The sequence below is a fragment of the Nicotiana sylvestris genome, chromosome 10 (genome assembly GCF_000393655.2).
Source record: "Nicotiana sylvestris chromosome 10, ASM39365v2, whole genome shotgun sequence".
Lineage (NCBI taxonomy): Eukaryota > Viridiplantae > Streptophyta > Magnoliopsida > Solanales > Solanaceae > Nicotiana > Nicotiana sylvestris.
This window is the reverse complement of record NC_091066.1, coordinates 80,588,187-80,602,381: the sequence shown is the minus strand read 5'-3', so window position 1 is coordinate 80,602,381 and position 14,195 is coordinate 80,588,187. Positions and strand designations below refer to the sequence as shown.

The following is a 14,195-nucleotide window of genomic DNA, read 5'->3' as shown; positions in this document are numbered from 1 at the left end:
AATGCATGATAAGTACGTCAATAAAATCTTTCCGAGTATCATAAGACCACTATGCCTTTGATTAATATCTTGAAATAAATTTTATCGACTTACGTATTTTCTGAAACCCATAAACAGATGATAGAATAATAAGATACATGGGAATTCAAGAACATAGGCACTTCTAATACTTCTATAAATAGAGTCATTTATGGAAGTTGTGTATTTACTTGTTTCGTTTGTATCGCATGGATCATGCCAAAAGAAAGAAGGGATAGCCTTAACATACCTGAGTCGATTCTCTTGACAATCTCTCTAACACACAACTTTTGTGAAGAACACATAATGGCAGATCAAAGTAGGGGAAATCCGCATGATATTCTTGAGAAAGATTGCACCATACTCCTTAAAATTGCAATATCTCACGTTGCTAAGACACGATCTCGCATGAATTGTTTGAAGTAACTAACGTTACTATTGAAGAACATGATATTTGCTTGATGATTTCTCATCCGTAAGAAATGTGACATTTCTTAATTTGATAACTTTTAAGAAAGCTTTTGAATTAATGGGTGTGGGGCCCACTTGTGGCTTAGTTAGCCAAATGCTCTTTCTAAGTCTTTCCACCTTGCAATCAAGCCAAAGAGTCACTTAAATAGGTGATATGCTTGCTGCCACGCTTTTGGCCTTCGTCTTTATCCAAAGACTTTAATTAATCAATCACTAATTATTAATTAATTAGGTAATATCCCATTATACAATAATTAACCAATCACCCACATAATTAAGAATTATCTCCAATTACTTAATATACTACTCACTTTTAACATTCCATATTCACCTTACTATCATGGTCATGTGGTACCTTGTATGGCACTAGTCCATAAATATCGGGTATTTTAGCTCGGGCCGTATTTTATTCCAACATGTCAAACTTGGACGAAAATTCATTTTCTTTGACTTGCTTCCCCTCTCAGCTTCACGAATTTACTCATAACTCGGTTTCAATAGCATAATGCTTATAATCTCAAAATAATCTCATTCCCGAACTTACGTTGATTGACTTACGATAAAACTTAAATATATGAAAATGTGGGATGTAACATCTCATTTCTGAGCGTTCATCAATTTATTTATGGCATACTTTCACGTACGAAAACATGGGTGTAACAACACGTTCGCAAAGTATTGTCCAGAAGGTCCTTCGCGTTCGCGAGGAGCTGTTTGCGTTCGTGATGTTCTGTTTCCCCTAACCATCACGTTCATGGGCCTAGGACTGTGTTCACAAATAACAACTAAAGGATCTCCCAACCCACCTCCATTTTACTCTACCCGTTCGTGTGATGTCGGTCGTATTCACGAAGAGCAGTCCCCCGGTGCTCTACGTTTGCGACCATGGCTTCGCGTTCGCGAAGAACAAACCTTTCCCCTTCCCATATTACCCTTCACGTTCGCAAGAGAGGCTCCGCGAACGCGAAGAAGGAAACCAGCAAGTGCTGGTGCTGCAGCATGCATCAGATTTCTAAGTGTAAAAACATCTTGTAGCCTATCCGAAACTCACACAAGCCCTCGGGACTCCAAACCAAGCATGCACACAAGTCTTAAAACATCATAGGAACTTGCTCGCGCGATCAAATCACCAAAATAATATCAAAAACTATGGATTTAGCACCAAATTGCATGAAATTTTCAAGATATTTTCAAAACGTCCAACTTTTCAACCAAAGGTCCGAATCACGTCAAATCAGTTCCGTTTTTCACCAAATTTTACAAACACAACTTAAATATTATATTAAACCTGTACCGGGCTCCGGAACCAAAATACAGACCTGATACCAACGAGATCTAACATTAATCAATTCCTTTAATTCCTTAGATTTTCAGTCTTACAATTTTAATCAAAAATTCATTTCTCGGGCTAGGGACCTCGGAATTCGATTTTGGGCATATGCCCACATCCCTAATTTTACTACGGATCCACCGAGACCGTCAAAACAAGGGTCCGGGTACATTTACCTAAAACGTTGATCGAAGTCAACAAAAACCAACTTTTTAACCCAAAAGTTATTTTTTTATCAATTTTCTACATAAAGACTTTCCGGAAGCATGCCCGGACTGCGCACACAAATGAAAAGGATGTTTTTAAGACCTCAGAACTAAGAATTTACTTTTAAATAATAATATGAACTTTTGGGTCATCACTTTCTCCACCTCTAAAACAACTGTTTGTCCTCGAACGGACATAGAAAAATACCTGAGCTGGGAAAAAGGTGGGGATATCTAATATGCATATCGGACCCCCAGGTAGCTGCCTCAACAGGCTGACCTCTCCACTGCACACGAACTGAAGGATAACTCTTGGATCTCAACTAGCAAACCTGCCGGTCTAGAATAGCCACCGGATCCTCCTCATAACTCAAATCTTTGTCCAACTGGACAGAGCTGAAATCTAACACGTGGGATGGATCACCGTGATACTTCCGGAGCATGGACACATGGAATACCGGATGAACTGCTGATAAACTGGGTGGCAATACGAGTTCGTAAGCCACCTTACCCACTCTCCGAAGAATCTCAAAAGGCCCAATGTACCTAGGGCTCAATTTTCCCTTCTTTCCAAATCTCATCACACCCTTTATGGTTGACACCTGAAGCAACACTCTCTCTCCGACCATAAATATTACATCCTGGACTTGATGGTCGACATAACTCTTCTGCCTGGATTGAGCTGGACGAAGTCTATCCTGAATGATCTGCACCTTATCTAAGGCATCCTATACTAAATTTGTACCCAATAACCGAACCTCTCCCGGCTCAAACCATCTGATCGGTGATCGACACCGTCTACCATATAATGCCTCATAGGGAGCCATCTGGATGCTCGAATAATAACTGTTATTGTAGGAAAACTCCGTTAACGGCAAGAACTGATCCTAAGAGCCTCCGAAGTCAATAACACAAGCACGGAAAATATCCTCTAAAATCTGAATAGTACGTGATACGCTCAAATTATACTTTAATAAATAGTGTAATGCGGTCGGTGTCAAATATAATAACCCAACAAGGTTGAGGTCGAATCCCACAGGGAATAGGTGTAAAAAGGTTACTCAATAGTGTGTTACTTAACTAAAGTCGTCATTCTATTCAGTTAATGGTAACAAGAGTATGGAATGATTTTGGTTTGAAGTAATGACTAATTGTATTGTTGAGAATGTAAATAATTTGATTAGAGAAACCAAGGTTGTGTCCCCTTTAATGAAGTATAATGCTATCGGTGTTAATATGATATATTCTTAATGGAAAGCCCTTTTGATATGCAAATGATGTATAAATGACTACCCAATATTTTCCAATAGTTGGGTAGTATTTCCTCTTTATGATTTTTCCAAATATAAAAGAGTTGCAATTAAGAAAAATCAATATATGCCAAATAAAACCCACTTATTCCTAAGCGATTCCATTAAACAAGGTGTAAAGCCTTGAGTCTTTGATATTAACTTCTACCAAATTCTAACCAACTTTCCCAAGCAAAGGAAGAATTTAATGGCATTTGTTAATGTTTGCAACTATCAACAATAAATGAAGAATGAGAAGTCAATAAATATCAATCAACCATTATATATATCTTCAATGTTAAACACCTATTAACAAACACCCATTTAGGGTCCACAACCTTTATATTTAGAGTTAGCTACACACTACAATACAAAAGGATGAAAATATTGAATACCATAAAGCTTACAAAGTGCAAGATTCTTCCTTCAAAAGCTTCCAAAAGAGAGGAATAATAAGGCCTTGGACAATAGCTCCCAAAATCTGACAAGATGCTCCCACAAAATCACAATAAATCTATTTATAGAGGGCCAAAATTCGGGACAGAAAATGGACAAAAATGCCCCTTTCAGGTCAAATATGCGACCGCATTTCTGTCGCATAACAGACATGCGGTTCGCATTCTATTCATGCCCATCGCACTTCAGAACCCTAGTTTCCAGGCCGTCGTCGCATTGTGGATTTGCGGTCAGTATTCCAGATATGTGATCGCATTCTGTGCCGTATTTTCCACTATCAACATTTCTCTCCACGAGTTTGCGGTCCATTATGCGGTTCGCAAACCTGTTATGCGATCGCATTCTGGACCGCATTTTTTGCACTAGATTTTGGCCAACATTCTGTTTTTGTTTGCGATCCTTTGCACATTATGGGGCTCACATGTAGGATTCGCAATCACATCTTTCATCACATTTCCACATTTGTGCTGCATTTTGCTTTTTTCTTGTCTTTTTGTGGCTTTTTGCTTTAATTTCTATGCTCTTGGGTCCTTAAACCTCATGTACTGCAAACACACTAAAAATACATAAGTATAGGATATAATTGCATTCAAAACAAGCTAAAACCTAAGCAATTTGCATTGAAATGTGCCATAATTCTCCGGCACATCAACACCCCCAACTTAAACTCTTGCTTGTCATCAAGCAACTAAAACTTCTCTATCCTATTCTAGACTTCATCTAACATATATGAAACAATAGTGACCGTGGACGGTGTCCGTTGGCAGTACTACAAGCATGCATTTTTCAATTGTTTACCCTTTCTGAATCGTCAATATTTACAGAGAGCTAATCAACTTGTGAAACTTTGAGCCTCGACCAATTTGACAAAATATTACCCTCAGCTGAGTGCACTTGTATTTGATTCCAAGAGCTCAACTTCTGTCCAACCTCACAGTTCATGTGCCCTCGCTAGAAAGAAAGTACTAAAATCACAATATTTACACTGACAACAAAAAGGGACGAATTCACAAATACATTCACTCTTAGAAAGAGTTTCAAGTCTTACAACATACTATACCATAGGCTTTCCCTTATTTTAATTCATCGCTTAATTCTAAGAATGCTCGGTTGGAGATCTCATAAGGACTTTTTAAGCTCGTAATGTAGGTTTAGGGAAGGGTTGGATAAACATTTAGGTACAAGTGACTAAACCCTCCTTGAACACTAATCAAATTTTTCATTCTTGTTGCTCTTTGCTTCTTTTCAAACCACATAACCTTTATTAGCATCAACTTTTCCACCATTTAGCCACCTTAACAACCCTTTCAATTCTTTTCAAGACTCCATATATAACCTTTATTAGCATCAACTTTTCCACCATTTTTTTATTTTGCTTTTGGAGCTTGAGTAGTTTCACACCTTGATGTATACTTTTCTACACTCACTATACAACCTAGCCCATTTCCGGCTTGACACCACACCCCCAACTTAGGCTTTTAGCCTCATTATTAATGCTCAAGGAGGGACGGGTTCAAAAGAGGGAATTATTTCACAAAAAGGGAAAGGTTTATAATGAGGTAGTCAAAGAAAAGGTTAAAGGCTCAAATGGGGTGACTAGTGATACTATATGTATAATGGGCGGCTTGAAAGGCTAACTGGTTTTCCAAATATCACAAAGACTGCCTAAGGTCATTTCTCCAACCAAATGTAATTATTATAAGCATCAAAAAACCAACCGGGCAAGTTCTAGATGGCAGAAGCAGACACAAGAATTATTTACACAAAGAACTCGCACACAAGGCACTCAAACTGTTTGTCTCACATAGTTTGAAGCCCTCGAGTCATCACTTGGCAACTTAAAGCTTTCATCATATATACATGTATAACTCTAGGTAGACATAGAGTCACAGAGCGAGCCTTAAGATCACACAATTGATCTCTTTTTTTTCTTTTTTTTAAAGGAAAGGTATAAGCTATATACAGATACACATGCTTGAGACTAGACAATTACACCAACCCGGTCAACATGTTTCATTCTACTGTCCTGGTTCTAGTATTACACCCTTGGAAAAGAACCTGGCAAAGAAAAACCAAGGGGAATTCATTGCTAATTACTAAAGATAGATAACTATAACATGACTTATGTATGGAGATCACAAAACACTAATATATACAAAATCCCGAACTACACAACATAACTTATGTATGAAAATCACAAAACACTAATATATACAGAGTCACAAAATACACAGGAGTACATAAGTTTGTTTGTAGCATAAAAGCATAAATATGTACAATAGTTGCCAATGTCATAAAAGTATATACAAGGCTACCACCCCCAACTAAAAAGCATGCATTGTCCCCAATGCATAAGAACATAAAGTAGAGTTAAAGGGGCCCCTGAGGCGCACTAAGCGCTATGGGAGTCAGCAGCCGGCTGAGTGATGGTGGGGTCACCCTCTGATGCTGAAGCTGGGACCGATGAGATCTCAGCCTGAGGAGTGACCTCCACTGATGGAGGAGGGATCTCTGGATGGCCCAATACTGGAGCTGGGGCCTGTGAGCTGCTAGCCTCGCCCGCTAATGGCTGAGTGGACGATGGATCTGCAGGGGTGGCCATATCTGCTAACGAATGTTGTACCGCCATTCAAATTGCTGCTTGCTCCTCGTCCTCAGCTATAGGAGCAGCAATCTGCTTGCCCTTCTCCTGAGGGCCATCATCATCTGTGGACCATAATCCTCTTCATCCTTGACCTCATCTGCCTCATCACCCTCGGACTCAGTAGAGCATCAGGAAACCTCCTCATCAGGAATATCAATACGTGCAGGTGGAGCTGGAGGCTGGGAAGCCCCGGCAGTCTGAAGTACAATGTCAGCCATCAGAGTAGTGAAATCAAGACCCAAATCTGGCGCTGCTGTGTCTGCACCCTACTCACCTTCCTTGGTCAGGAAGGATGATATATCAAACTCCAAAGTCTGCATCTTATGGAGCTCGATCTTCATAGTGGCAACCTCCTCCCGGATCTTAGGTAGGTCACTAACCTCACCTCGTTTTATCTTCTCAGCCCTCAACTCAAGCTGTTGCAGGCGATCCCCGTAAGTTGTTTGTTGTTGTTAGAGTGTTATCACTAAGGACTGTATCGGAGTCAAGGCTTGTTTGATGAGGTTCGGTAAGGTCTTCATAAGCTGGTCTACCTTAGTATTGGCATGCTGAGCAATGAGACCGAGCCTCGAGATGGATAGCAGTGTAACAGAAGGTTGAGCAATGGTTGACTAAGAGGAGGGCTGTGTAGTGGAAGTGAATGCAGCCGGAGCCTGAGGGGACACAGGAGTCTAGGACTCTGAGGGCTCTACATCAACTGGAATCGGAATCTGAACCTCTGGGGGAGCCACAACATCACTAATGCGGGTGATGTCAATATCCTTCAGCACCTTCCCTGTCTTGTCAGAGTGTGACATGAGTGGGAAGTTCACAGCCTTGCAGAGAGCTGTGATCAAACAAGGGAATGGCAGTGAAGTGGTTGTCTGCCTTGCTCGGATTCTTAACTCTTGGAAGATCAGGGCATCCACATCGATCTTGATTCCCGTCATAATGCATGCGATGAGAAGAGCCTTCTCAATGCTTATGTCAGTCTCATTTATGGACGGTATCAGACGAGTGGTAACAAAACTAAGCCAAAATCAACCCTCTCGTGTGAGATCCTCCTTGATTATTTTGTGCACAGGATTGATCCAAGCAGGGGTCCCCTTTGCTATCACAGATGTTATCCAACTCCGCTCATCCTCCCGGTTTACCCATTTGGCTTGGTACTCAGCTGTTCCCGGGCTCCAGTCAGGGATGTAAAATTTATTAATAGTCTTAGCACTGCAACTCACGTCTTTCCCCCGAAATAACACAGTATCACAGAATACTCTGTTGCACTTGTGGTGAGCAGTCTTGGAAGCTCCGTATGAGGCATAAAATTCACGGACTAGGGTTTTATTGTAGTCATCTGGCAGCTCAGTGAAGCACTCCCATTTTCTAGCTTTGATGTTCTCCCAAATGTGGGGGTACTGCTCTTTAAGTCCGTTCATGCTCACTTGTTTCTCGGCAAGGATTTTTCTCTTTATTAGTCCTTCTCTATAGAGTTCCCTAGAACCCTCGACTGCAAATCAAAGTTGGTAGTCATCTCCCCTCTTTCTTCTTGCCTTTGCCTGTAGGTCTATTGAAGGCAATGTCTCCTCCTCATCAGACTGGGAGGGACGTGCCGCAGTAGGATCTGGTCGTGGACGTTTTGCTTGTGACGCTTGATGACTGGAGGATGCCCTTTTCAGTGCAGAGGATGCATGTTTCTTGGGAGCCATATCTGCTCGAAAGAGAAATGTGAGTGACATTATAAGCAACAGTGAACAGAAAACAGAAAAAAAAACCAAAGAAGAAGTTAAGAATGCGACAGGTATGCGGTCGCAAAACCACTATGCGGACAGCAAACTTGTCGCAAACTTGCAAGCTCTTGATATGATCCAAGTTTGCGATGGGTTATGAGATCGCATAACCACTATGTGGACCGCATAACCATCGCAAACCTGATTCCACAGAAAACCAAATCATGAAATGCGATCGCAAATTCCACCATAAAGTAGGAAATGCGATAAAATGGCCGCAAAACTCATGTTGTGAAACTGGGTGCACTATGTCAATATGCGGTGAGTTTACGGTCCTCATATCAACTATGTGATCGCAAACTCGCCGCATTTTATCATCTTTCTTAGCCAATCTAGGGTTCGTTATGCGGCAGAAATGCGGACCGCATTTTGAATTTGCGAACCGCAAATGCGATCGTTCCCAAATGAGTTAATCCTACCCTCAACAATGGTGGTCCTATTTCTTTCTACCCAGCACCCCAAACATGTTTCCTTCCCAAGAGATTATCACAATGTGGCCAAACAACTACTTACCAAACACAATCAAAAACAAAGAACGGAAATAGAAAAGAAACACAGGAGAGATAAATGTGAATATTGAAAATAAAAACTTAGGGCAAGGAAACATACCGGTGAAGATGATCAAGCATACTAGGGAGATGAATTCTCAAGTGGTTTTGTCCTTTCCTTTTCAGTCTTTGTTTGCCCCCCTTTTTTCGTTCTTTTTTGCTTTGTTTCTTACTATAAAAGAGAATATTTTTTTTTGTTTTGTTTTGAATGTGTGAGAGATAAAAGGATGCGAAGACATACCTGACGAATTTTGCAGTGGATAAGTCACCGCATAACACACTATGCGATCGCATAAGTGTTATGCGGTGTGTTCAGGTAAGTTGTTGAAGGACCAAGAATGCGGTGCACTATGCGATCACATAGTGAAAATGCAGTTCGCAAAGTGCACCAATTCGTCGCATTTTGTTCCTCCATTTTAGCCAAACACACTGTTGGTTTGCGACCAAAATGCAGTCTGCATAGCGAAAATGCGACCGCATATTTGCAGCAAACTTTACACGGTGATTTTTCTTCCCTTTCTTATGCATTCCTACCCAGTGTTATGATCTTTTGAATCCCCTACACTCTAACACACACTTTAAATTGTTCAAGTAAATCTATCTAACAAAAATTAAAAATGTAAAGAACAAAAAGGGTGTTACCACACATGGGTTGCCTCCCATGAAGCGCTTGATTTAACGTCGCAGCACGACAAAGTGGGGGTTTCTGTTCACTCATTTGTCGGGCATGGACCATCTTGGAGAGCCCACTATTCCACTAAATGTTTTTATCCATCTGTGCCCAAGTAGTTCTTGATTCGTTGGCCATTGACTTTGAATGTCCGGAGCCTATCTTCCGATGCTAGTTCCACAGCTCCAAAAGGAGAGACATTTATCACTTTGAATGAACCGAACCATTTTGATTTGAGCTTGCCCGGAAACAATTTTAGCCTTGAATTAAAGAGCAAAACCAAGTCACCCGACTTGAACTCTTTTTTCAAGATCTTCTTGTCATGGACGAACTTCATCCTTTCTTTATACATAGCTGCACTTTCATAAGCATGGAAATGGAATTCCTCCATTTCATTGAGTTGTGTTAACCTCAAATTCGTAGCTTCAGTCCAATCCAAGTTCAACCTCTTCAGAGCCCACATGGCCTTGTGCTCCCAGTTCCACCGGTAGATGACAAGCTTTTCCAAAGTCTAACCGATAAGGAGAAGTACCAATAGGAGTCTTGTATGCCATGTGGTATGCCCACAATGCGTCATCTAGCTTCCTTGACCAATCGGTCCTGTTTGCATTAATAGTCTTTGCTAGAATGCTTTTGATCTCCCGGTTGGAAACCTTAACTTGACCACTAGATTGGGGATGATAAGGTGTGGCCACCTTGTGCTTGACACCATACTTCTCTAACAGCCCCGTGAAAGCCTTGTTACAAAAATGAGACCCACCATCACTAAGAATGGCTCTAGGAGTGCCAAACCGAGTGAATATGTTCTTCTTCAAGAATGTGGTCACACTTCTCGCCTCGTTGTTTGATAAGGAAATTGCTTCAACCCATTTGGACACATAGTCCACAGGTACCAAGATATATTTCATCCCACAAGAGCTCACAAAGGGACCCATAAAATCAATTCCCCACACGTCAAAGATTTTTATCTCCATCACAAAGTGCATTGGTATTTCATGCCTCTTGGAGATTGATCCTTGACTTTGACATTGGTCACAAGCCCTGACCATTTAATTGGTGTCATGATAGATTGAAGGCCAATAGTAACCACATTCAAGCACCTTAGCAGCCGTTCGATTTTTTCCATGATGACCCCCAACCGGTGAGTCATGGCATGCCTTTAGAATTAGCATAATCTCTTCTTCTGGAATGCACCTTCTGATAATATTGTCATCACAAACACGGAACAAGAATGGTTCCTCCCAATATTATTGCCGGTAGTCTCTCAAGAACTTCTTCTTTTGATAGGATTCCAATCCGTCCGGAATAAGGTCACTAACCAAATAGTTAGCAATATCGGCATACCAAGGAGTAAAAATGCTAGATAGTGCCAATATTTGTTCATCCGGGAATGCATTAATGATTTCAAGATCTCCCTTTGGTCTCCCTGCCTCTTCAAGCCTTGATAAATTATCCGCCACTTGATTTTGAGTTCCCTTGTGATCCTTGACCTCGAATTCAAATTCTTGCAACAACAAGACCCATCGAATCAACCGAGGATTTGCATCCTTCTTTTCCATGAGATAGCGAAGAGCAGCATGATCTGTGTACACTATCACCTTGGATCCCAACAAATAAGTCCAGAACTTCTCAAAGGCATAGACAATGGCAAGAAGTTCTTGCTCAGTTACCGTGTAATTCATTTGTACTCCATTGAGTGTTTTGCTTGCATAATAGACCGGGTGGAGAACCTTGTTGTGACGTTGGCCAAGCATTACTCCAATAGCGATACCACTGGCGTCACACATGAGCTCGAAAGGAAGAGACCAATCGGATGTGACAATAATAGGTGTCGTTGTGAGCCTTTGCCTCAATTCCTCAAAGGCTTTGAGGCATTTCTCATCAAACATAAATTTGGCATCTTTCTCAAGGAGTTTGCACATAGGATTTGCAATCTTAGAAAAATCCTTGATGAAACGCCTATAGAATCTGGCATGCCCTAAGAAACTTCAAACACCTTTAACGGAAATAGGTGGAGGAAGCTTGTAAATAATCTCAATCTTAGCCCGGTGAACCTCTATGCCATGTTTTGAAATTTTATGCCCCAACACAATGCCTTCATCCACCATGAAATGGCATTCTCCCAATTAAGCACAAGGTTGGTCTCCTCACATCTCTTAAGCACTTGTCTAAGATTGTTAAGACAATGCTCAAAAGAGTCACCTACTACCAAGAAGTCATCCATGAAAACTTCTAGAAAATCCTCCATTATGTCGGAGAAAATGGACATCATGTATCTTTGAAAAGTAGTCGGAGCGTTGCATAAACCAAACGACATCCGGCTAAAGGCAAAAGTTCCATAGGGGAAAGTGAATGTCGCCTTCTCTTGATCCTCCAATGCTATGTTAATTTGGTTGTAGCCGGAATATCCATCAAGGAAACAATAGAATGACCTTCCCGCTAGCCGATCAAGCATTTGATCAATAAAAGGCATAGGGAAATGGTTTTTACATGTAGCATTGTTGAGCTTCCGATAATCCATACACACCCTCCAACCGGTCACCGTTCTTGTTGGGATGAGCTCATTTTTCTCATTTTCAATTACGGTCATGCCTCCCTTTTTTGGCACACATTGTACCGGGCTCACCCAAGAACTATCGGCAATAAGGTAGACTACCCCGACATCCAACCATTTGATGATTTGTTTCTTTACCACCTCTTGCATTGACGGGTTCAACCGTCGTTGATGTTCCACACTTGGTTTCCTCTCGCTTTCCAATTGGATTTTGTGTTTGCAAATTCCCACGAGAATCCCTCGGATGTCCGCAATTGTCTATCCAATGGCTTGCCTATACTCCTTCAAGACTTCCAACAATTGTTCTACCTGCAAATCATTCAACAGAGAAGAAACAATTACCGGTAAAGTATCATTTGAGCCAAGAAATTCATACCTCAAGTGTGGTGGAAGTGGTTTGATCTCTAGTTGTGGTGGTTCAATAATAGAAGGCTTTGTGGGAGGAGTGGCTCTATTCTCCAAGTTGAGAGAGAGCTTTGCCGGAGCATAAGTGTAGGACCCAAGCCCCTCCAATGCATTTACCGATTCCATGTACCCCTCCATATCTTCACCATCAAAGTTCACCAAAATAGCCGTCAATGCCTCGCCGAGGCATTGTTCTTCCATTTTCATTTCAACTGCATCCTCTACTTCATCAACAATATCGATCACCGAGATGCTTTCACACTCATGCGGTAGTTTCATACCCTTGCTTGCTTGGAATATAACCTCTTCATCATTCACATGGAATTTGATCTCATTCCATTCTGAAACCATTAGTGCTCTTCCAGTGGCAAGGAATGGTCTCCCCAAGATGATAGGGATCTTTTTGTCAACCACACAATCAAGGATTACGAAGTCGGCAGGTAAATGAAATTTTCCCACCTTCACAAGAACATCATCAACAATTCCCACCGGTCGTTTGATGGAATGATCGCCCATTTGCAATCTCATACTTGTGGGCCTTGGCATACCTAATCCTTCTTTCTTGTAAATGGCAAGAGGCATCAAGTTGATGCTAGCTCCATTATTACAAAGGGCTCTTGCAAAATCATGTGCCCCGATGGTACAAGGAATGGTGAAAGCTCCCGGGTCTTCTTTCTTTTGAACGGTGGATGTTGCAATGATGGAAGTAACCCGGTGAGTCACATTTACCACTTCATTTTTAGTGGTTTTCTTCTTGGTGATCAAATCTTTCAAATACTTAGCAAAACCCGACATCTCTTGAAATGCTTCCCCAAATGGAATATTCACCGATAATTGCTTGAGAATGTTGTAGAACTTTTCGAGTTTGCTATCATCAACCTTCCTGGCGAGTCTTTGAGGGAATGGAGGAGGAGGTCTAGGAATAGGCGGAGGAGTTTTTAATGTCTCTTTTACCTTTTCCTTTACCTCTTCTCGGTTCTCTTGTTGTACTTGCAAAGCTTCCTGCATTTTCTCAAATTCGACAACACTTGGCTCTTCAACCTCAACCCTTTGTTCGGACTCTTCTACTTCAACCACTTGTTCACCCTCTCCTTGTAGTACCTTCCCACTCCGAGTAGTAATTGCCATGACATGAGAAGTTGGGCCACTCCCACTACCCCTTGGGTTCGCATTTGTATCACTAGGGAGTGTTCCCTTTTGCTTTAGATTTTGTTCCCTAGAGAGGTCTCTCATTTGCATCTCCAATTTTGAATGGATGTAGTGTGAGAGCCAACAAGCTCGGCCATGTTCCTCATAGTAGTGTCAAACTTTTCTTGATTTTGCAATACCCGTTCAAGCATACCTTCCAACTTAGACTCACTTGAGGAACCTTAATTTGAATATTGACCTTTTGGAGAAATGTAAGGGTTTGAACTCCGGTTTGAGAAGTTGTTATTGTTCCAATTTCCTTGATTTGAGCCATCTTGGTCATTTCGTCATTGTTGGTTTCCTTGCCCTTGCGGGTTTGACCTCCATTGATTTTGTTGTCCTTGACCTTGGTATTGTTGTCTTTGATACCCTCCTTGAGGACTGTTGATGTAGCTTGCTTCCTCAAAATCTTCATTTGATATAGCTTGCACATCCTCCACCACATTCACCTCTTTTATTTGACTTTCCGGGAACATTTTTGTCAACACATTAACGTTTGTGGCAAGCCCTGCGATTACTTGATCTCTCTCTTGATTCTACTTAATTATGTTGGTCAAGGAAGGAGAACCATATGAAATTCCACCTGTGGTATCTTCAGAGTGCCAAGCTTGATTATGTTGTGCCATTTTGTCAAGGATCTGTGTGACCCTTGT

At 41.3% G+C, this 14,195-nt stretch overlaps 1 protein-coding gene across 1 annotated transcript; it reads right to left on the bottom strand.

Annotated features, from left to right (window-relative positions):
* Positions 1–12,207: 12,207 nt before the first annotated feature.
* Positions 12,208–13,957, bottom strand: LOC104243792 (uncharacterized). The gene is made up of 2 exons (XM_070159213.1): positions 13,697–13,957; positions 12,208–13,593 (listed from the first exon to the last, which is right to left on the bottom strand). The coding sequence occupies exons 1-2, from the start codon at positions 13,955–13,957 to the stop codon at positions 12,208–12,210; spliced, it is 1,647 nt and encodes a 548-aa protein (XP_070015314.1).
* Between the last annotated feature and the right edge of the window lie 238 nt (positions 13,958–14,195).

Bases quoted from the DNA above. Each gene is read 5' to 3' on its own strand.
- LOC104243792 (XM_070159213.1), bottom strand. From the start codon at position 13,957: ATGAAGATTTTGAGGAAGCAAGCTACATCAACAGTCCTCAAGGAGGGT. The intron at 13,594-13,696 runs GTATGCTTGAAC...TCAAAATTGGAG, and splicing joins AAGTGAGTCTAAGTTGGAAG to ATGCAAATGAGAGACCTCTC.